The 22,327-nt window shown below is 39.6% G+C and overlaps 1 protein-coding gene across 1 annotated transcript in view; it reads right to left on the bottom strand.

Annotated features, from left to right (window-relative positions):
* The window catches only part of LGSN (lengsin, lens protein with glutamine synthetase domain), a 68,434-nt gene extending 47,660 nt beyond the window's left edge, over positions 1-20,774 (bottom strand). The window contains exon 1 of the mRNA XM_059835813.1: positions 20,661-20,774. Within this exon, the coding sequence (XP_059691796.1) occupies positions 20,661-20,774 (114 nt within the window). The remainder of the gene's footprint in view (positions 1-20,660) is intronic.
* Between the last annotated feature and the right edge of the window lie 1,553 nt (positions 20,775-22,327).

Raw genomic sequence — 22,327 nt, 5'->3', positions numbered from 1 at the left:
ATATGTCCTCATTATCATGTTTCCTATCACTCAACACAGGCATAATTTGATCACCTGGGGGGGGAGGGGGGGAACAGCTTTAAACAGTTACTGGTGCTGGAAATCCACAGGAAAAATGGATCATACATCATAATGTAATGTTTTCTTTCCATTTCTCAGTACGTCCTCTTACATATAAAGCAAAAGTTTCATCATCCATGCACTTTCATTTTAATTACTAAGGCAGAATTTCCATTTGAAGAAGGGTTTCCACATGATTTAAAGGATCTTTTGGACTTTCCAAATAATCCCTCAAAAGCTTGCCGAACTCCATGTCCACAGTCTAGTTCCAGAGGTATCAAGAAGGATCGCCTTAGAAGCTAGTTCTTCCTTCTCCAAAATGCTTCTATGTGCTTGAAAACTACAATACTTTCTGTATAAACCTACTACTTCTTCATGTACTGGCCCACTGAAATTCACCTGTCTAACAATTTTGCCTGTCAGTTTTGAAGCACAGAAGATAAAATTACTAATGAGTTCCGCAGAAAAATGGTTCTTTTTCATAGGAAAAAACCCTCATATTTAGTTCTACATTAAGGTGAAAATTTTGGAGCACAGAAATGTCTGCTTCTGAACTTTTTATTGTCATGTAAATTAATCTTCTTGGCCTATCTCTGGCCAGTGTACCTTATCTAGAAAGTCTTCTGCTTTGCTGGTTTGCAAAGGTAATTTGCCTACCAAGTTTGCAATTCATGGCCAAGTCACCAAGTGGTGCTTTCTGGCTGTTTAAGCTGTGGGACACTTTCCAGCTAGCAGGTCTGAAAGCACATGCTGACCCTATCTAAAACCTTACACAGCTGAAACCTGGGAATGCCTCAGCTCCCTCCAGCTTCCACCTGAAGGCAACCTGGGCACCCGGGCCAGAACAAGGTCCCTCTGCACACCAGCAGCACACCAGCCTGGGCTGTTGGTCCTCCCAGGGAGCGCTCCTGCCCCCTTGATCAGCTATAGCTGAAGCCTATGCATACATATGAAGGAGGAATTTTGTTAAAACAGCTTTTCATGGCAAACAGTTTCTGCAAAAATGGATGTTCCACAGAAAAATTATTTTTTAATGAAATGAAAAACACTGAAACACGACAATTCACTTTATCATGAATATAAAAGTGTTCCTTGCTACATACTGACCTCTAACTACTGCTTCAGGAGCTTTGTGACCTAGAAGTTGTTACCCGCCTTTGTCTTCTATAAAGCTTCCTGGCCAGACTATATTTCCCATGATTTACTGGAGACATCCCTTACTAGAGTGAAGAACAGCATTTCTTTATCAGATCACAGGTTTCATCTGACGAGTTTTTCATTCTATTCCTGTTTTACCCCCTTATTAGACCATATCTCTGAGGTGGAGGACTAGGGCATCCAGGGCTGAAATGCATTCAGACTTTACAAAGTCTTCAGGCACCATTGGGACTTTGAGAGCCATGAGTTGCAGCTCGCTGTATTTTCCCTATGGTAAATTCACAGCATCAGCTGAGCACCCTGTCAGCTTTAGAGCACCCAAGTGCTGCCTTGACCCAAAGACTGCATATCAAATAGAAAGCACACAACCCATTTTCTTGTGCCTTCAGGCTCCAGCACACTGTATGGCTCAGCCACCTATCTGGAAGTCCTGGATCCACTTACAGATAACGGCCACGCAGTTCCCCTTTAATGAATCCAGGACCCAAGAGCCACAGAAAGCCAGCAGAGTATTTTAACCTGAGGTTGAGGTCCAGAGATGAAAAATACCGCTGATGGGCAGAGCCCACTTGCCAATGATTTTTTACTGCTTAGGAGGATTTACAGAGAGAATGGTATTAAATTCAACTCCTTTCACTGTTTAGTCAAACTAATCATTAATTCATTAATATCCATTTATCTTCTTGATGTGTGACTCGCATTCGTGGCTGAAGTGCCACATATTTCAGTCTGACTCATCACTGTTTAAGTTCTGAATTGTTCTGTCTCAAATTGTTTCCAGCTCCGCCGCTAGTCTTTGCTTACTCACGTTAACATCTTTGCCATGGCCTCCTGTCTCCCTCCCCAGTACCCTCCCAGCATCTGTGGGCACAAGCCAACGTTTGCAGTCTGAGGCAGGCTGGAAGATTTACTGCCTCATCCACAAAAGAGGAATCCTCACTCCTCTGGAAAAACTAGTCACAGCTTTATCACTCCTCGCTGTTGAGCGTACACTACAGCTGATCTAAAAAAGCCTTGGAAGGTGCTTGAGAACTGGAGCTGCTGGCAAAGCAAAGAAGTGGCAATGACTCCCCGCCCCCTCCAAGAATTCACATTCTGCAAGGGGGATTTTCCTCTCATTTAAGCCTGAAAACATTCCTGAGAGGAACAGTTTGTCCTCAAGTTGGCATAATGTTGCACTAAACATTTGCCACTTACTGTTCTGAAAGCTGTTAAGCTTCCTGTGAAAGCAGTAAAATACCACAGAAGCACTCTTTTGTAAACAGAGTCCTACATCATTTTATTAAAGTACTGTGGCAATACTTATCTGGGAACAAAACAAGGGGAAGTTGCATCAGTATGTGGACTGCAAACAGGGCAAGGGGAACTGTTTTCCTAAATTAACACAGAAAAACAAATTATATTCAACCAGGAAGCCTTTTACAAGGAACAGCATGTAGAAAGAGAAAAATACAACTCTAATGCTAAGCATAGGATGTAGGATACTCAGACAGAAAGAGAGGAAGGGTGTAATTTGAGAGTGGTCCTGACATGCAATTACAATGGAAAATAAAGAGAATAAGAAAAACAATGAAAGTTTCAATAGGCTCTGAAAAAGGCACAGAAATAAAGGAGAAATGCACTTCTTACAAAGATTCTGGACAACATGCCAAGTGAGCAAGAAGTCCCTTCTTTTCTCACTATACAAAGACACTAGCACCACACTGAGCAACACGGGCCCCTTGCTTGGCTAAGGCCATTGCTATTTCCTTACTTTCTGAACTGCAGAGCTTATTTGCAGTCTTGAATCATAACCCTATTTGCTATGCAGTTTACAAGCCCCCTACTGCTAACAATCTAATTACAACACAAGAATTAACAGATATACACAGATGAACATCACACAGTAAATTTAGGTCACCCTTTCCAGTCTAGCATCCCCATAGAAATGGGAAAACACCCTGAAACTTTATTGTTCACCATGACAGACATTGCTTAAAGAGTATCTGCACCCTAACCGCTGACATCTGCACCCTAACTGCCAACAGTTTTTGCAGGTTTCTGATTTTCTAAATGAATCTCAGGAAATGTAGCAGAATGAGAGTCCTATACCTGTCTGTATCTCTGCAAAAAGTGATCAGGCTGAACCTGCTCAAGAGGTGGCGAGTAAGCAACTTACTGGAATAAACCAAATAAATCACTACACTACTTTACAGAAGATTAAACATGCCCAGAACTTCTCTCTGATACTGAAACCGGCTAGAACAGAATGTCCTATGTCTGTACTACTGACCACTATTTCTCTCCAAAGCACAGTAGCTGCTTCCAAACTGCCTAGAGGGAATAACCTCTATTCTGTACTAACTCTCAAGTAGTGCCCAAGAACTGCTGGGAGGAGTCTGAGCTGATCCAGCCCAAACCAGGGACCAGGTTAATAATCTAGCACTACAGATGACTTGAGCTTATTACTCCAGGAGATTTAGCGTAAGAGACACCACCTGTGGCACTAACCTCAAGGAAGTCACGAGCAAGAATTAACTGAAGGAGAGCGATGGTGCTTTCAAGAACTTACTGCAAAAGCACATTAACTGGGCGGCACGTCTGTACATATCAGAGGCAGAAAATATATCAATACTCCAGAAACAAAGCTCCTTTAGGAGCTCTTGTTCAGCAGAACACTGCTTGGAAGGGTAACCTCAGGACTGTAAGCACAGAAACTATTTTTTTTCGTCTGTTCCTACTGCAAGGCAATGAGTTTGTTGAGTGCTGCAGAGGGGAAGGCTGAGGAGGAAGACGAGGGCATCCCTATCTACAGATAGACAAGATTGCACCAAAAGTGGCTGACTTACATAAGCAATTTGTCCTCTTGTTTGTGTAAGCAGTCCAGCTAGACCACAAATACAGTCCGGAATGCTCAGGTGAAAAGCGGTTGCAAGCCATTGTTCTGAGAAAATGCTCTGAAAGGCAGAGCCCAAGGCTGTGACATCAACCGCAGACCTCTGCATACCAAGACTGGATGCTGGTGAGTCATGGCATGCGTAAAACAGCAGCATTTGAGAAGCCCTTCATAACTAAGTCCAGTAAAATTTATTGTTCTTAATTTGCAATTAAGATTAAATTGACATAATTGGGAGAATCTGACTCGTAGACTTTTCATAAGTGTATTTTTAAATCTTATTTATAAAATAAATGCATTTTCTGTTTCTGAAATGGCATAAATGAGCATTACTTTTTTCTAAGTGGAGTAATGCTGCGTTTCACCCAGTAAAGGAGACAGACCCTAGTTTGTTAGTACTTGTTATGTGTCTGAGCTGAGAAACCAATTCATAACTTTAAATTGTGCCCCAAAAGAACTTCTGTGCAAAGTTGTGTCTTACAGCACAACTGAAGACTTACATCAACAGACTGAGTCAGATCCTGCCTTAAGCTGCAACTGGGTTTGTGTTGCTGTAAGAGAGACCAGGGTTTGGCCCCCTCTCTCTTTCTTTTTTTCAGACAAATACACCAACTCCAGTTCTAATCTCCTGCACTGCAAGATAAGCCCAAAACAACTTGTTCTGTGTCAAGGGAGCTGGTCTGTGGCGGCAGCGGACGGGGGCTGTGCTGCGCAGAGGTGGCATGAGCAGGAGCACGCTCAGCAGCGTAAGGCAGGTGTCGCTAGGCAACACAGTAACCATGGTTACCTGCATCCCAAGCGACCCGCGGGTTTCAAGATTAGTCATTCACCTGGAAAAACACTTTTTAAAAAAAATAAAAATATCACAATACAACACTGTCTCTGCATAAATATTGTTGCAATGACGAGATGCGATTAAATAGATCTTACTTTCTTGGGACCTGTTTGCTCAGCCTCAGACTCAGAGAGCCCTAGGTCACTTGCTTTCAAACATTTGGGGCTGCAGTATTAGTGACACAACCAGACCTTTGGCCAGGGGTCGAATGTTTTTAAACTCTTCATTAGGGAAATACCCTGGAGAAGCTTTAAATGCTACAGAAAAGCAGCAGAGTTCGTTTACATATAAAATGCCCAGTGAGATTGACTGTTCCTTCCCCAGGAAGATGGCATTGGTGTTCAGTTGGTACGTATCTTTGTTGATTAATATCAAAGTTGCCAGTAATCATGGGACCACACTAATGTTCTGACACTTGTCATCTTATATCTGCTGGAGATTTCCAAGAAGCAAAGGCGGCTCAGAGACAGCAGCATCCTGGAGGCCTGAATCAAGCCACAGCAGCAGGGACAAAGAGCAGCTGGGGTCACCAGCACCTTCTCTCCAGCATTTGCAGGAATGCGATTGTGTGGAATATACCCGCATGATTTTAACAAAGCCAGAAAACCTCCAAAATCCTCAGCAGTCCGTGACCACTACACCCCTGAGCAAAATTCCCTCCCATTTCCAAGTCTGGGAACCTGTTCAACCCTGCACTTATGTGTCTCGTTGCACACATCACCTGAGATACTAGTATTACCAGTCTCCTTCCTACCACTTCTTTCATCTAATGCTAAATAGTTGAGTCAAAAAAATCAATCTGTAGTTAGCATAGGCATTCACAGGAGCATGGATTTGTCCTTGCATGAGCAGTATACTCAAAGGGATTAGCTCAGTCATTCCTTATAGGCACTTGTAAGCAAATTATTGATTCCCGGGTGTTTGGGGGATGCTAATTAGAATTACAGTTTACAGCAGCAGCTCTCCTTACTCTCCTTACTCCTTTCTCAGAAGAAATTGTAAAAACATATCAAGAGTTCAGCTGGTAATTAAAAAGTAATCTTTCTTATCATCTCTGATATGTTGGCTACTTTAAATGTGAATGTAAAGCAATAAGCAAATGAAGTAATAATAACACACATGCTATAGATAACCTATCTTACCTTGATTAAACTAGTTTACTTTGTTTACCATTGGAATGAGGCAGCCTCTGCAACTTACTTTAATCTACTTATTCAACTTCTTTATTAAAATCATGCTTTTCAGCTGTGATCACTAAGCCAAATAATACACAGTGTGAGCAAAAAGCTTATGAAAATCTGTATAAACTATTTTGATCAGTCTTAACCAAAAGATGAATTGGGCTTCAAACAATGAGCCTTTTTATCTATGAAGCCTTTTAGGAAATCCCACTGCAAATATTCTTAAGCTGAAATGGTAGCTACTGAGGCTACCATTTGCATGCTAGAAACATTAAATTTGATTTATTGGGCATTGCAGAAAAACAACGGAGAAAGGAGAAAAAAAATTTGTCTGACTCAATCGTACATTTGCAACACTGACACAGCCATAAACTACACTTTGATAAATCTTGTGGTTGGGTTTCAGTGATGTTGGCTTTCTTGGACATAAGCATTTGGAAAGAGCTCCAAGATTTCATAGATTTGGCTTCATGAAGCCTAAATGTATATGCACATCTATACAGTTTCCTTGTAGACACTCTCATACATGGTTACATAGTTAGCAGAGATTCTGATATAGCAATTAGGAAAAAGCTTTTTCTCAATCAGAGTTGTGAAGAAGGAACAAAGTGGTTTAAGTCCTAGCAATGGGGATTTCTTTGTAAATGATGTATCAAGGAAAGAGAAAAGTCTTAGACTAGATAATTAGAATGAATATATCTTATACTAAGGTCACAACCATCTAGAAACAACCCAAAGAAAGACTGGAACAAGACACACTATAATGGATGCTTATTATCAAAACCTATTTGATTTAGAAGCTGGGCTGCAAATCTCATAACAAATTTCTTTTCACATGACTGCCCAGACTTTCTGCTTTAGACTGGCTCAGAAATGCCTTGGCCTTTCTCACAGTGTTACTACATTTCTGCTCCCAAATCCAGCCAAAAGGCATAGCAGACTGCAAAAAATGAAGGAATAAATTGTTTACTAAGTAAAACAAATCTCTCCCTGAACATTGAAGCTAATAAAGCTTCATTTCCTATAAATTTGTGCCTTGTACTTGATTGACTTTGGCCAGATATGAGCACTTGAAGCACTGCTTTTCACAAACTGTGCTGTCCAAATGAAGTTTTTCATTCCAGGCTCCAGACTGGTTTTTCATGCACATTCTAATAGAGTACAAATCTCTACTGCAGGCTTTAATTAACAGACTTGCCCTCCTCTAACTATTCAATTATTTGCATAAAACTTGGAGTTTAATTATTTTTGAGATCTCTACCATTTTGACGAATGTAATAGAAATCAGACAAGACTTTCCAGTTATTAGGGAGGATTCAGAAAATCACCATATATGTGGAGTAACCTCAGCACATACAATTGGATAAACCTCATTTCTGTTTGACAAAAAAAAAAAAAAAACAATAAAAAAAACTTAAAAAAAAATTTTTTTAAATGTGGATGCCCAGATTGGTTTGACTGCATTAAACTGAAGGTTGCTAAATTAGCCTGGGTCTGCACTGTAAAAGATTCACATCTGGATTTAAAATATGAGGGTTCTTGGATCTTAGGACCTGGAACTGCCCATAGGACTCCACAAAATTTTTATTTAAATCTGGCTTTGACTTCTTTGTGCTATTATCACCTGGGAAGTTTTTGAAGATAAATTCTTGGTTCAGATCCCCCAGTGACTGCTATTAATCTCTTCATATCTAAACAATCTCTAAAGGATGGAAAGCTTCTTTCTCCCATTTTCTCTTCATTATTAATCTGTTCACTGAAGTGTTGTAGTTGGTTCTGAATGCTAAGGAGGAGCACCTTTTAGCTTGCTAATGAGGACAAACACAACATAAGTATTTTTGCAAAATCCTGACAACTGTGACTAGCTTTAGAAAAACTTTCTGAGGTGATAAAATCAGTTCTTTATACAAAGAGGTGCTGAACTTTCCCAGAGAAGAAAAGTTTGTGTATGTGGTTCTTGTACAACACTGCAATATTTATTTTTAAATGCAGTGTTAGAGTGTAGAGTTCGTACAACATGATCTAATACGAGTGCTTTTACATTTCAAACTGCATCAAATGGATCATATCTCACCATTACTGAGCTTGTGGCTGAGCAGAAAATAGATTTCTCCCCAAGAGAATTCTGTTATTTTTGATTTTTCTCAATAACTTATTTCCCCACTTAATGTCCTTCAATTTAATAGGCCTGTATCTGTAATAAACTCCATTTTTAACATCTGTTTTCACAACATTTTCCCCATGGGCTTCAATGAAGTCCAACAATATTACACATAGTTTGTGAAACACAACAGTTCATGGACAAATTCAAGTGGACTAGTGTCACAGAGGCCAAAATCAATCCCACCTACCTACAGTCTGGATTTTGGGACTGAATGTGCCTGAACCAGAAATGACCTCTTAACGCTGCTGAGATTCCCTCACCTGCAACCACTGTTACAGCTGCTGGGCTGGAACAGGACCCTCAGGTCCTTGTCTATACCCAGTTTGTCCACATTTGGTGTCTTATACTGTGCAGTAGCCTGAGAGGGCAAACAAGAGGGCATGTATGCCTACAGTCTTTTTGAGACAGTGTTTCTCATTCTGGTTCCTGATCTGAGCTCTGCCTGTGCAATACCCATTTAAGAGACATGGGGTAAAAAGCATAAACAGTATTTGGAATAGACATTTCCCCATGAGTCTTTTCTCTTCCTGACTCCATTAATTTTTTGCAGTCTTTTCTGCACAGTGGTCCAGCTTCATCCGCACTGTAGGTTATCCAGCAACCAGGTGCTCCTCAGACTCTGAGACAAGGAAGGTGTGGATTCAGCATCTCCCAGAACAAGGGGGATGGCCAAGGTCTTGCATTTCCTGGGCAAGTGCTCTAATTCTCAGGCTGCTGAGCAAAGGTAGGTATTCCTTCAAAGGGAACTCAGCACTGGGAAACCCCAAGGGGATGTACTTGCCTGCTGTGCGTCTCTCCATGCCAGAGTTTCAGCCATTGAACAAAGTGTAGAGTTGGTGACCAGGCTATGCCCAGTTTCTATCTTGCTGAAAATATTTTTGTAAATCTTGGAAACCTCCACCTTTTCTTCAGAGGTCAAAAGCAACTCTGGCTCGCATAACACAATGGAAAACTGCCAGAGATTGGCTCCTCAGGGAGAGACCTGCTATAGCTGTAAAGTAACAACTGCCCTTCTAAGATATTTAGAAACAGTAAGATGTGGTAACAAATCAATAGAGTTGTTTTTTCTGTCCGTTGGAAAATATTCTGTAACACAAATCAATCCTCAATTAGACTACAGAAAAAAACTTACAAAAATTTGTCTGCTTTGTTAGGCTCATTTGACATTGATTAGAGTTTTGTAGCTTGTTTTTTGGGGCTTGTGTAGGTTGCTGACCTTGGCAGGAATGCGTATGGCATCTTGTAAGAGTGACATCTGACTTAGAAAGGAAAGATCACATCAGATCTATGTGAAATGCCAAACAAAAACCAATAACTGAGTCAAAGGTAGACCCTTACGCTTGATTTTTTTGCTAATTCACTGCATTTAGCTAACTTTCTGCAATTATTTTTCTCTGTATCATTCTGTTGGAGCTTCTAAAGTCACTAAAAATAATACAACTGCATCATCACAAATACTATCTACCCATGGCAGCACGTACCGTCTTTGACATCCGTAGGATCACACACTAGATTGTTGTATAATATCTTCCATGAACAGAAAGTGTTAACGCAACTTAACTGAAGGAAGAATTCTTAAGAGATGATAAATCAGATTAAATTTTCATTGGTATTTCAGTGAAATGTATGAAGATTTGATATCTATCCTGATATTGTATTCTTCATAAACATGAGTAGCACACAACAAACACAAGTAAATAGTCCACTTTTGTATATAAAAGTGTGTATCTAATATGTATTTATACATATCAAATATTCAGATACACGTAAGAAAAAAGGAGGTAAAAAAATGCCAGTTATCCCAATCTAGCCATCTTAAATTAGAAGACAGGCTCACAGATTTCACCTCAGAGATGATATTGAGAAATGTGGAGGACGAGCAACTGGCAGTTGAAATTTATTTTAATCAAATTGCAAGATAATTATTGTTTAATATTCAACTTTGATATAGCTTATTTTCTGTTTGACACATCTGTTAAGCTGTAAGTGTTTCAGAACTGTTCTCAGTAAGAATCTGAAAGCACAGATTACTCATCACCACCTAATTTGCTAATGCCCACCATCAAGTACATTTGTATTCTGCTATATTTGCACCACATCCGAAACAAACATAATGTAGCTCAGGTCACAAAGTACACGAAAGCTAAAAGGTGTCACTACAAAGCTAACAAATTAGGCCACAGTGAACTTTTGTTTAGGCAGTTGAAAACATTGGCAGTCCCAGGCTGGTTGTTCCCATCTGTCTGTTGGAGATTGCTGACCCCACAACCCTGCTGTGGGAGGAATCCTGTGAGCAATCCCCAATTTACTTCAGGCAAAGGTGTCTGGGCTGGTACTCAGTCTTTTATCACCACTGTCACTGGCTGTCTTGTCGATCTTGCCTGAAAGTAGAATACGAAATGAATGCACAAGCCTTTTGGCAGCCAAGTCATAAACAACTAGGTGTGGCCATTGTGGCCATTAATGGCTTCAGCTGAGACAGGTAGATTCAGAAGGGATGTTTGCTCATAGCCTGATTGATGCCTTTTATTTCATTTGCATTCCTCACCCAAAGAGTCTGAGGTTTTTGCAGGCAAAAGATTTATATTAGAATGTGTTTTGAGTACCTTTCTGAGGTCAGTAAAGAAAATATTTTTTTTGCTAAACAATCATCTCCCTTTGCTGTAAGCTTTCTAAAGATTTTTTTCTTGCTTTATTAAGGCAAAGAGGAACACACGTGGTCATATTCGTAGGCTGTGACAGGATGTGGCACAAGGAGCTTCCCTTCCAGGAATTAAGCAGTGGTGCAAAGCTGGGGTATCATTTTCTAAGTCACCTGCACACACATGCCCACATTCAGGCACAAAGACACAGAGCACTCCAGAAACTCCAGGGTTTATAGTAGAACAAAGCAGCCAGCATTATTGATGCAGAAACTGATTAGCAAAAAGCAAAACAAAATGCTAAAGAAACACCACGCATCCTGGAGGTCAAAGAAATTACTTTAGAATATTGAATTGTTCATAAACTCTTCTGCCATAGCCACATCCTTGGAGAGCATATACCGAACACTGCAGCAAACACTACCCTTAGCTCATTTCTATTACTATTCCCTTTCAGCTGGAAACATGGTTTTTTTCAATCGAATGTTTCAACATGACAGTATTAAGTTATGCAAAGCAAACAATTAGTCACTAAAAAGCTGCGCTTAAGCATTCTGTGGGTAAAAAGACTGCCTTTTTTTCCTTTTTTTTTTTTAAACCAGCAGAAGACTATTATCTCTCTGCAAAGCTGGTTTTTCATTTTGCAATTTTGGCAAAAATTTCCCCTTGAAATTACCAGTTCTAGCTACAAACAGAGATGAAACACATGCTCAGGCACAGTGAGAGGCAGCCACCACAGGAAGGCAAGCTGGGAGCCAAGGGTGACCGCAGCATAGGTAGCGCCTCATCATCAGGGCACAGTCCCACAGGGGCTAGTAGCAAGGTCCCTCAACAGCCACAGACAAAGCAAGAGATGAACCAGGTCCAGTGTCCATCCATTGAACTTGGTCAGGAGCAAAGGAGGCAGGGCTAGAGGCAGACTCAGACATACATCTGAGGGGTCCATGCAGGAGACCAGCCACCTACAGCATCAGTCTGAGGTCCATCCAGGAGACAGACACATCTACACCACCGGTCAGGCTTCAGGACAGAAATGAAGGACAGGGAGCCCTGGGGCAGAGGGTGGGGGTACAGGTGAGACTGGTCAAGGCCATTAAGGCCAATTGGTGCTCTCAGGGCCCTGACGCTCTCACCATGAAGCAGCTGTAATACATATTACAAGTCCTTCTTTTCTGCAGCTTTCCTACAAGAAAAAAAAAAAAAATCAGTCCAGCAGTTATACCAGTATCACTGGCATCAAAAACATTTTGTACAAGTCTGACAGTAGAAAGTTTTATTTGATGTTACATTTCTTTTATCTACCTTGAAAACCTTCTAAAAGACTATTATATGTCTTAGTACTACATATATTCCAACACTGGACATAATTTCTTATCTTGCCATGTATTAAACTATTATTATTTAACCCTTACAGGTGTTTCAGTTAAGCTCTGTGTTGCTGGTGCTGTACAAGTATAAAATAGAAAGCCAGTTTCTACCCCAGCAGAAGTTAGTTTCTGCCCACAGTAAGCTTAGCTCAAGGCACTACAATAAATGTAATAAGCAGTAGAAAAAAATGGAAAAGGAAAGACAAAGGAAGTGTGTGTTAACAAAAGGCAGCAAAATGCATCTGTATCATTTTGGTTTAATTCTTCAGTTGGAAATCACACCTGATTATCAGAAATCCCCTTTGGCTGTTTATCTCCAGTAATATTTCTGGAATACTGTTTCAGCTCAGTGTAAAATTCAACCCACATAATTGTTGTTTTATTTCTTTGCCATCAAACATTTTCTAGTAATAAGAATTCCTGGCACTGAATTTAAAACAAAAAGTGTTTTTCTTAATTGCCCTAGGATCTGACCTAGCGTTACCCAACATCCCCTCTGCTCACTGGCTAAGACAGTGCCTTGTATAATGGAAAATGTATACAGATCTGCTGTTTCTGAAGAGAAGCAGCCAAGGAATGTGAGATGTAGAGCAGTTATCCTGCTCTTCTGAGATGAGCTGGGAACACAGATATCTCTGAGATACTCTCTCTTAAATTCTACAGATTTGTGAATTTTGGAGATGAAATATGTGTTAGTCACAAAGCTTTAAAATGTACAGAAATTATTTATTAAAAATAAACACTACAATGTCTAGCTTAAGTACCTGGTCACCACATAACCTTCTGTTAGATACTCTGTTTTTGTAAATAGCCTATAGAAAGAGGTAGGAATATAGATAATGGAATCACCCTCCCCCCCAACATACGTGTTAAAAGGAAGTTTTCTAAAGCCAGCCAAAAGGAATCACTTAAAAAAAAGGGGGGGCTGGTCTCTCTTTTGGAGATTCGGTGCCTTTTCAAACCTGCAGTTAAGTTCACTTATCCCCAGAGATCGAAAGCTCAGACTTATCTGTGGAGGGTTTGTTTTTAAAGCCACATTTTGAAGAATTTGGCAATGAGGACTATATTTAAAACACAAATGAAGGCTGAGGACACAGAGTTGCCCTTTAAATTTTAAACATGAACATTAGTTTGATGTCACGTCTCCTTTAGTGAGGTGGATGTGCAACCTCAGCACTCTCCACTACTTGAGGAAATTTAAGCCCAAATAACTTTGGATTGTACCTTAAGCACGGGACAAGGGACTAAATGGATAAAAATGGTACTCACCATTGGTTTTGCTGGCACTGTCATTGTACACAGAAGAACATAAAAGTTATTTGGCCACACAGCACAAATGCAAGAGGGGACCCGACAAAGTAGGGAAAAACACTCCTTTGGGTGAATAAGAGATTAAACAGAGCTCTAAGCACTGATCCTTATCCAGAGGTGTTTTACATATTTTACCTATGATGCTCTAACACCAACATTCATCACAGAAACATTTCAAAATCCAGGTCATTGTCCTCCCAGTGCACGCCCTAATTAATAGTCTACAGGGTCAAGATCTCTCTTGTGCTCTGTCTTCACAGCCCAGTGGAATGGTGTGCTTTCCTTCTCCACATGCTTTATTTCCACAAAGGTCATGAGCAGAATGACTTGTCACTCATACCACTGTCTACACTTGTCTGAAAGCAGGCTGCAGCAGAATAGATAGGAATTATCCTTTTTTGGGATTTGCACATCTTTTAGACATAGTCTAAACAGCATCAGCCCTGTAACAACTTATAAGATAATATTAAGAATAATAAATGCCCTGAAATCTGAAATAAAGTAATTTTGACTATTTTTGTTGGGAGATCTACTTACTTTATGGTCTTGTGTTCCTATATGTGTCAGCCTTATTCCCACACATCATCCACATGCTAAGTGGGTCTGATCTATCCATAGCAGCTGAACCTGACTGAAGGGCAGGGAGCTTACTGCACTGCTCCTCACAGCAGGAGGAAAATCCCAGTCAATATCCAGGCTTTTCGACCCTTAATACCTTGGGTTCTATTATAGTTACTTTTGGCAGGAGGAGGATCAAGTACAGTTTAAATCTCTGGACTGGACATCAGTCCCACAAATAAATATAAGCAGGTCAAACGAGTAGCTGTAGAGTCCAGGCCAGCACAATCAATGGATGTCAGATGACATTAAAGAAACTAGGAATCCCTAAAGTCAGCTTGTATCCTCCAAAAATACTAATAACCAGAACAAGGGCAAAAGTTACTCAGTTTCAGATTCAAATTACTGCAGACAGTGAACTGCTGAGCTGCTTGGGCATGTAATAGGGTTAGAAAACATTTATCTGTATAAACTTTGGGAATTCTGTATGCTTTTCTGAGGGAAAAATATATGTGAATACTTACACATCTCCAAAATTGTTCCCTGGTATGAATCAAGCATTTTTTTTTCTGTTTTGCTTCTGAATGCAGTACACACACCTATTTTCTCCCTCTCCAAAGGCTGTGCAAGGCAGCCTGGCAGCCTGTGCTAAATGAGAGGCAAACAAGACTCAATGGTACCCAGCTGGGGACTTAAGCCTTTCTTAAATGAACATGGGTTGTCTCAAGGGAAGAACGTATCATGGCTGAGTTCTTTCATATCAGCTAAGACTTTCAGAAATTGCACTGAAAGTAAAGAAATGAAACTAAGTTATTATACCTTGGTCTAGATTTTCACAAAGAAATAATCCTTCTTTACAATCCTTGTGCAAATAATAATACTAGGCGTAGCTGCAAGATACAATAATTGCTTCTAATAGGAGGCTCAGCTGGTTTTCTAAATGTAGGATTTTACATGTGAGCTCAGGAATCTGTATCTGAGATACCACGAAGCTTTCAGCAGATTATGTTGTTTTCTAGTGTTCCTTTATCCTCTCACTTCCTTTTTTTCCTCCTTTCTTTACCTTCATTTCAAGAAGAGCCATATGTACATGCAGTGTTTAATAACATGGATTCTTTAGTTTTTCATGAGTCTGTAATGCTCTTCACACATATGCAAAGGACTACAGATTGATAAATAAGAAGGCTCTGAATTCTGACAGTCTAATAAATTTTAGTGTGAATTCTGATTCAATTAAAGTTTTACTGAAAGCATAAAATTTACTCTTCCTTTTTCACTATAGTCTTCATAAGTAAGTGTGTCTTCCAACCAGGCAGCTGAAACAATACCTTGTGACTGTAACCTCTACACACCTTCATCTATACTGACATGAAGAAGATTCTGTGCATATTGGCCAGGACTGTTTAGGGAACAAGAAATGGGCAGAATTGGGAATTGCCCCAAATATTGCTTGAATAGCAAACTGGTAGGAAATCAACTGTAATTTTCTGGTTGCCAAATATAGTGACTAGAAAAATACTGGATGCAGCAACAAAGAAAACACTTTAGCTTACAAGTTATTTGTTGCCATTATTTGTGAAATATCTGAACATTAAATATGTTTGGATAAATTAGGATTACTCTGGTAACAGAAACAGACTACATTTGTCAGAGAGCTTATTTAACAGGATGCTACTCTGTCAGCAAGACCTTATCTGTGGAAAAGCTAATGAATGTGCCTCATGAATTTTTATTCTATTATCCTAATCTCAAAATTCAGTGTTGACTTGAAGTCAACAATTCTGCTCTATTCTGTAATGAACTCTATCTTGCATAACAAGACTTTGAATCATATGTGTATAACAAGTATGTCCAAGTTTAGGTGCGTAACTGAAGTCCAAGAGGCAAAACACAACCATAATGAGGCTCTAGAGGTTCAATAGAGTTAAGGAAGCCTAAATACCTAGACCTGTTTATGTTTCTTTTATGTTGGATGGTAGATTAAGAAGCAGTGCAGCTTTATTACATATTTCTATTCAGATGTATTTTCTTCTATAAATTGTAAAGAATTTCAGCCCCTTAAAACCCTCATTTATTATTTATGCATGTTTTAGCAGATTACACCTTTAAGAACAGGCCAGTTACAGATATTTAAAACTGCTTTGTTCTTCTAAGATGTCATCTCTCATGAAGCAATCTCCAGTTCCCATTCCCCATCTAAACCTTTCCTCAGTTTGGTATTTTTCATCCAAGCATAAATATTTCTACTCATAACCAGCTGATATTTGACAGACACCACACATAATATTCTGACATCTTTTCCCAGACAAAGAAATTCAGTCTCCACAATAACTCTAAAGATGGGTCATAGTAAATTTTGTCTATTGCTCAGAGATTAAATTCTGTCTTGTTTCCAATCAAGAATGGCTATCAGCCAGTAAAATTTCAAAGGAAAACACTAGAAGGTTTGGCAAGATTGCATCTGCCTCTTTGATTAAATTTAGGTATTCTTTGACTTGTCAAGTTTCACACATTGAAACCGAGATACACTTGGTTCCTATTTCCTGCAGTTGAGACTATATACATTCACATTTTGTGACATCTCTGCTTCTCTGTTATCCCATGATCCCAAATGGATCACTGTTATCAATGTACACTAGTATGTCCAGCCTATAAGGTTAAGGAGTAGAGAAGAGGCCAAAAGGGCTACAGGAGAAAAAAATATCTCTGTTGGGGAAACACAATACCTTGTGGAGCCAAGACTATAAAAAATACAAAATGTAGTCTTGGTGTCCAAGAGAATGGGAAGAGATTCATCAAAACCTTATTCCAGCCTAGCTTCTCATCAGTTTGCCGAGCCCTTTTATAGGGTACCTTTCCATGAAGTTATTCATTCTTAGAAAACTACTTCTGTCTTCACAATCAAGACATATTAGTGAAGATTTGCAGTGAAATGCATACTGACTTTTATCTCTGGTTACAGTGATATCCATGTCCTCTAAATTGGTAGTTACTGTGGATCTCTAGACACTGGCTACCTGAATTGTGATTTTAAAATATATAGTTTCCAGCTTTCATCCTCCCATGTCAATCACCAACATGGAGTTTGGAGTATTGTTTAGCCCACTGTCCTCCACTGGAATGACAGAACGGTGGGCAACTGAAAACATTACCTGGAGAGACTCAAAAACCATCTTCCTGCTACTTCCCTGAGCTTTTCTACATGACAGATTAGACACTGACAGGTGTCAAGTCTGGACTTATTGGCAGCATAAACATGGCTGAATCCTAGCTCCTGATCGAGAACTATAAATTATTTCTATTATCATGAGCAATAATTACCTCAAGGAATTAGTATTGAAACTCCTCAATGAATTTAGATTTTCAAGAAGTTTTTCAAAAGATTCTTTGACAAAGGCTCTTTTAAAAGAGTTCAATGTCAAGGGAGGAAGAAGGAAAGTCCTCTTATGGATTAGTAACTGATCAAAGAACAATCAATAAGGGTTAGGAATAAACAGTAGATTTTTCGCAAAGAAGGAAGGTACCAGCAAAGTCCCTCAGGTATCTGTGTTTAGACATATGATATTAAACATATACTTGTATGATCTAATTAAGGGGTAAGTAGTGAGGCAAAAAAACTCCAAGAGATACAAAATGAAATACAAGAGTCAGCATTGGAACTGACAAGAAAAAGTTGCAGAATGGTCTTATGATACAGAATAGCTGCATGATAGGGTGGCAAATAAAATGCGTCCTTCATGAATGCAAATTCATACCTATCATCGTGAAGGGAAACAAACCATAAGTTGACAAACATAATAATAGATTTCAAATGACCAGGAGGAAGGTGATGCTGGAAGTAGATCCTATGGAAAGTTCTCTGAAAACAACTTTTCAATGTTCAGAAGTGATCAAAACAGAAAATAGAATAGCAAGAACTATTATGAAAACAGTAGAGAATCAAATGGAAATAAGGCACTCTGATTCTACTCCAAAGGAACACGGTAAAATGGGAAAATAAGGATAATTGGGGATTTGGAATGTTTCCACCTGGGGATAGATCATATAAACTAAGATTCTTAAGTATGGAAAATAAATAAACATAGAGAAATTGGAGAGAAGTATGCAGAAACTGTGAAAGGCATAGAGAGGGTGAATAGGGAATAACTATTCACTGTTTCCCATAACGCAAAGACAAGGTGAAATAAAATGAAATTACCAGGCAACTGATTTAGAACAAAGCGTTTTTCATGTGACACATAATTAAATTGTAGCACTTACTGCCATAGGATGCTGTGGATGCCAAAAGTATAAATGGGCTCAAAAAGCAATTAGGCAAAATTAATGGAAGAATTCATGGAAGACTTCCATTCTGAAAGTCCCCGAGTCTCAGATTGCTGGAAGTTATAAAGGTATAACCACATGAAAAATCATTCTGTGCTTGCCCTGTTTTATTGTCTTTCCCAAAGTATCTACTAGTAGCCATTGTCAGAGACAGATCAGTGAGCTAGACACGTTTGTTCTGATCTAACAAAGTTGTTCTTTGACACAAGAACTCAACTGTTTTTTCATTGGAATTATGCACTTCACTCCTATTCTAAAGTAAGCATATTTTAAAACAAAAGATATGGCTGGACTTTTTATCAGTGGTTGGATAGTGGTTGCAAGCTAGTGATGAAAGTACTTGTTTGATGCTGTCCCAACTCTGACAATGTGTAGAAACTCTTGTCATCTGACGACTATTTTACTCTTATATGATAGAATTCACAGAATCATTAAGGTTGGAAAAGACCTGTAAGATCATCAAGTCCAACCATCAACTAACACCACCATGCCCATTAAACCATGTCCCACAATGCCTCGTCCACATGTTCCTTGAACACCTCCAGGGATGGTGACTCCACCACTTCCCTGGGCAGTTTATTCCAGTGTCTCATCGCTCTCTTAGTAAAGAAATTTTTCCTAATATCCAGTCCAAACCTCCCCTGGCGCAACTTGAGGCCATTTCCTCTTGTCTTGTCACTAGTTACATGGGAGAAAAGGCCAACACCCACCTCTCTACAACCCCCTTTCAGGTAATTGTAGAGGGCGATGAGGTCTCCCCTCAGCCTCCTCTTCTCCAGACTGAACAACCCCAGTTCCCTCAGCCACTCCTCATAAGACTTGTGCTCCAGACCCCTCACCAGCTTCATCACCCTTCTCTGGACATGCTCCAGCACCTCAATGTCCTTCTTGTAGTGAGGGGCCCAAAACTGAACAGAGTATATTCGAGGTGAGGCCTCACCAGCACCAAGTACAGGGGCACCATCACCTCCCTGTGATGGGGTCAGTCTGATTTCCAGAGATGAGATGATTGCATCCTAAAGCCATATTCACGATTAAAACTCCAGATGAAAAGGACCTTGATTCAATATATTGCAGTCCTCTTCTTCACTGAAAGGGTTGCCAGGCATTGAAAAAGGCTGCCCAGAGAAGTGGTTGAGTCACCATCCCTGGAGGTATTTAAAAGTGTAGATGTGGCATCTAGGGACAGGGTTACAGGGTTTAGTGGTGGACTTGGCAGTGTTAGGTTTATGGTTGGACTCAATGATCTTAAAGGTCTTTTCCAACCTAAATGATTCTATGATTCGATGATTAGCAAGGCACATGGAGCCCATGTTAGTGGACTTCATTACTTCCAGAGATGAGGCTGAACTGGAGTTTTGCCTATTCATTTAGTATGTGTTTTCTTAATGGATAAGGAGGTGCTGTACTGTTAAATAGCCAAGGGAATGTGATGGGGTAGGCAGGAAAAGGAAAAAAATAGACGCAGAGATGCTTTCACATCTTTATTACTAATGCTTTAGTTTATATTATGCCCCCTGAATGTAGTGGAGGATTTAGAAACCATCGAAAACTAGTAGTTAGTTCAGAAAAGACAATACTACTGAGGTTTCATGCTGATAATAAACTATTTCCCTTTTTTTTAAGCTGTGTAGCTCTTCTTAATTTCTCTGCAAGTTTTGTATATGAGTGTACTTCCTCCTTGACTGTTAAGAGGAATTTAAACACTGTAGTCATTATTTTGTGGAATATCCCTGGTTTTCATCAGTGTTATTAAATAATGTTGCTTGGAAGCCAGGCAGATTACTGGACGTGTGGACTTTGAGGCATATCATGCTCTGTAGAAACAATCACTAGTGGTTCAGATAGCGCAGATGATAAACCAGATACTGACAAGCAATGGGTTTTAGATCCCTACCAAGGAAAGACGTAGATCAAGTTCAGATGGTTACAACACTGACAAATACACAACCATGAGGTTCAATGAGAACAGAACAAACAAGCCTGTTTTCTAATAGTTTCACATGTTTTAGTTTATAAATGTATTGGGAGTAGGCAATCTCTTGACAGCTGCAAAATTCTAGATGGTCTGAGATGTGACTACATGCTTTCTGCCAGTTTGCTTTAGTCAGATTACTGCACAGCATCATTGTAATTCAGGCACCAGATAGCTGTAAATTTGCCAACAATGTCAAATCTTTACTTACTGCTGAAATGAGCCTATGAAATCTGAGGTCCAGATGAATAGGCAGCAGTGGGAGGATGGCAGGAACTGCTTGCGCAGACCTGGCACTGGGGATATCTTTCATGGTGATCAGCATCTGAAAGACATCAGCAAGCAGCTAATTGTCTGTAAATTACTGTATTTACCAGTTCAGCAGGGCAAATTCTAACCTAATGATATTTAAATTCAATATGCCTGCTACACAATCAGACAGAACATAAACAAATTCTTTTTAAATTACAGCTTTCTCACTACAAAAGCAAACAAATAAATGAGAGAAAATAATGTTTTAATTTGTTATTTCAAAGCTAAGTTCATCATTTGTAGTGTTTACACACTGATGGATTGCTGAGGTGTAGATTCACTCAAATGCCACCTAACAATACCGCACCCAAACTGAAAAGGACTGATTTAGCTGGAACCTTGTAAGAGGTTTTCACTCCAGCTGTTCATTTCTGCCCTCTCACGAGATACCTGCTAACTTAGCACTCAGTGGCGAAACCAGCATGCCCACAAACATTTTGATCATATTTGCTAAATTCACTTACTTTTCTGGGTTTGTTTTTACTTGTGACTTAGAACTACAGTGCGTCTGCAAAAGGAAGGGTTCAATTCTGTTCCACAAATTTTTGGGAGGCTGATACAGCTATGAAATTGGAAATGATTTGTTTATATCTTATTTCTCATTCTCTGTCTAAGTGTATGAACACATCACTTTTTATCATGCTCACATCACTTTTTCTCATGCTCCTGCCTTGAACCTTCCCCTTTGTTCTGAAACGAGCTTGTTTGTCAGTCTAGCATTTGAATCCCGCTGTGTCTTCCATATCTTCAGAGGCACACAAAAAACCCATTTAATCCTTTAAATGCCATGGAAGTGCTTCTGCTTGGTCTTTTGCTACACTTTGTTGTCTTTGCCATGTGATACTTGCTTATTCAAACTCTTTGCAACCATGTTTCTTTCCCAACCCCTAAGCAGACAGGGTAATGCAACCATCATTCCTCCCGTTTCTTTCCTGTTAGGTTATTGGCACTGAGGTGTTTCCAATCGCAATCTGTTGGCAACACATCTTGTTAGAACTTACGAGACATGAAATACCTCACTGCCAAGGCAGGTCTCCACTATACATTTTGATAAAATGCTAATAAATGCATTTTGATAAATGTAACCATACATCCTGAGTAGCTGATAAATACAGTAAGATAGAGCTGCATGTTGATTTCTTTCAGATGCTGATACCTCATCCAGAACAGCTTACTTCTAAACAAGTTCTTTGCCTAGGCACAACTGGATCAGCCAAACCACAACAGTTCCTTGATAGTATCATACACCGAATAGCAAAGACTCTGAGATATAAAGCTGGTCCAATGAAAGTACATACTTCTGCTGATGCCTTTTATCTGTGTCCCCTGTGAGATATTAAAGCCATATTCAGAATAGTCATCCAGAATGACTATTCTGGATAGCACAGAATAGTCATCCAGTGCTCTCAAGTTTGATGCCCTGAGTGCAGAGAAAGATTAAATGAATGTTTGAAGTTGATACTGACTTTAGCTGTTTGCTTCACTCCTTTTCTGCCTCACTCACTTTTTTGCCTCACTCCTTTTCTGCTTGACCAACCTGATCTCCTTCTATGACCAGGTGACCCG

Source organism: Gavia stellata, chromosome 2, assembly GCF_030936135.1.
Source record: "Gavia stellata isolate bGavSte3 chromosome 2, bGavSte3.hap2, whole genome shotgun sequence".
In the NCBI taxonomy this organism is placed as follows: domain Eukaryota; kingdom Metazoa; phylum Chordata; class Aves; order Gaviiformes; family Gaviidae; genus Gavia; species Gavia stellata.
The sequence above is the reverse complement of the archived record's forward strand: the minus strand, read 5'-3'. Positions and strand labels throughout refer to the sequence as shown.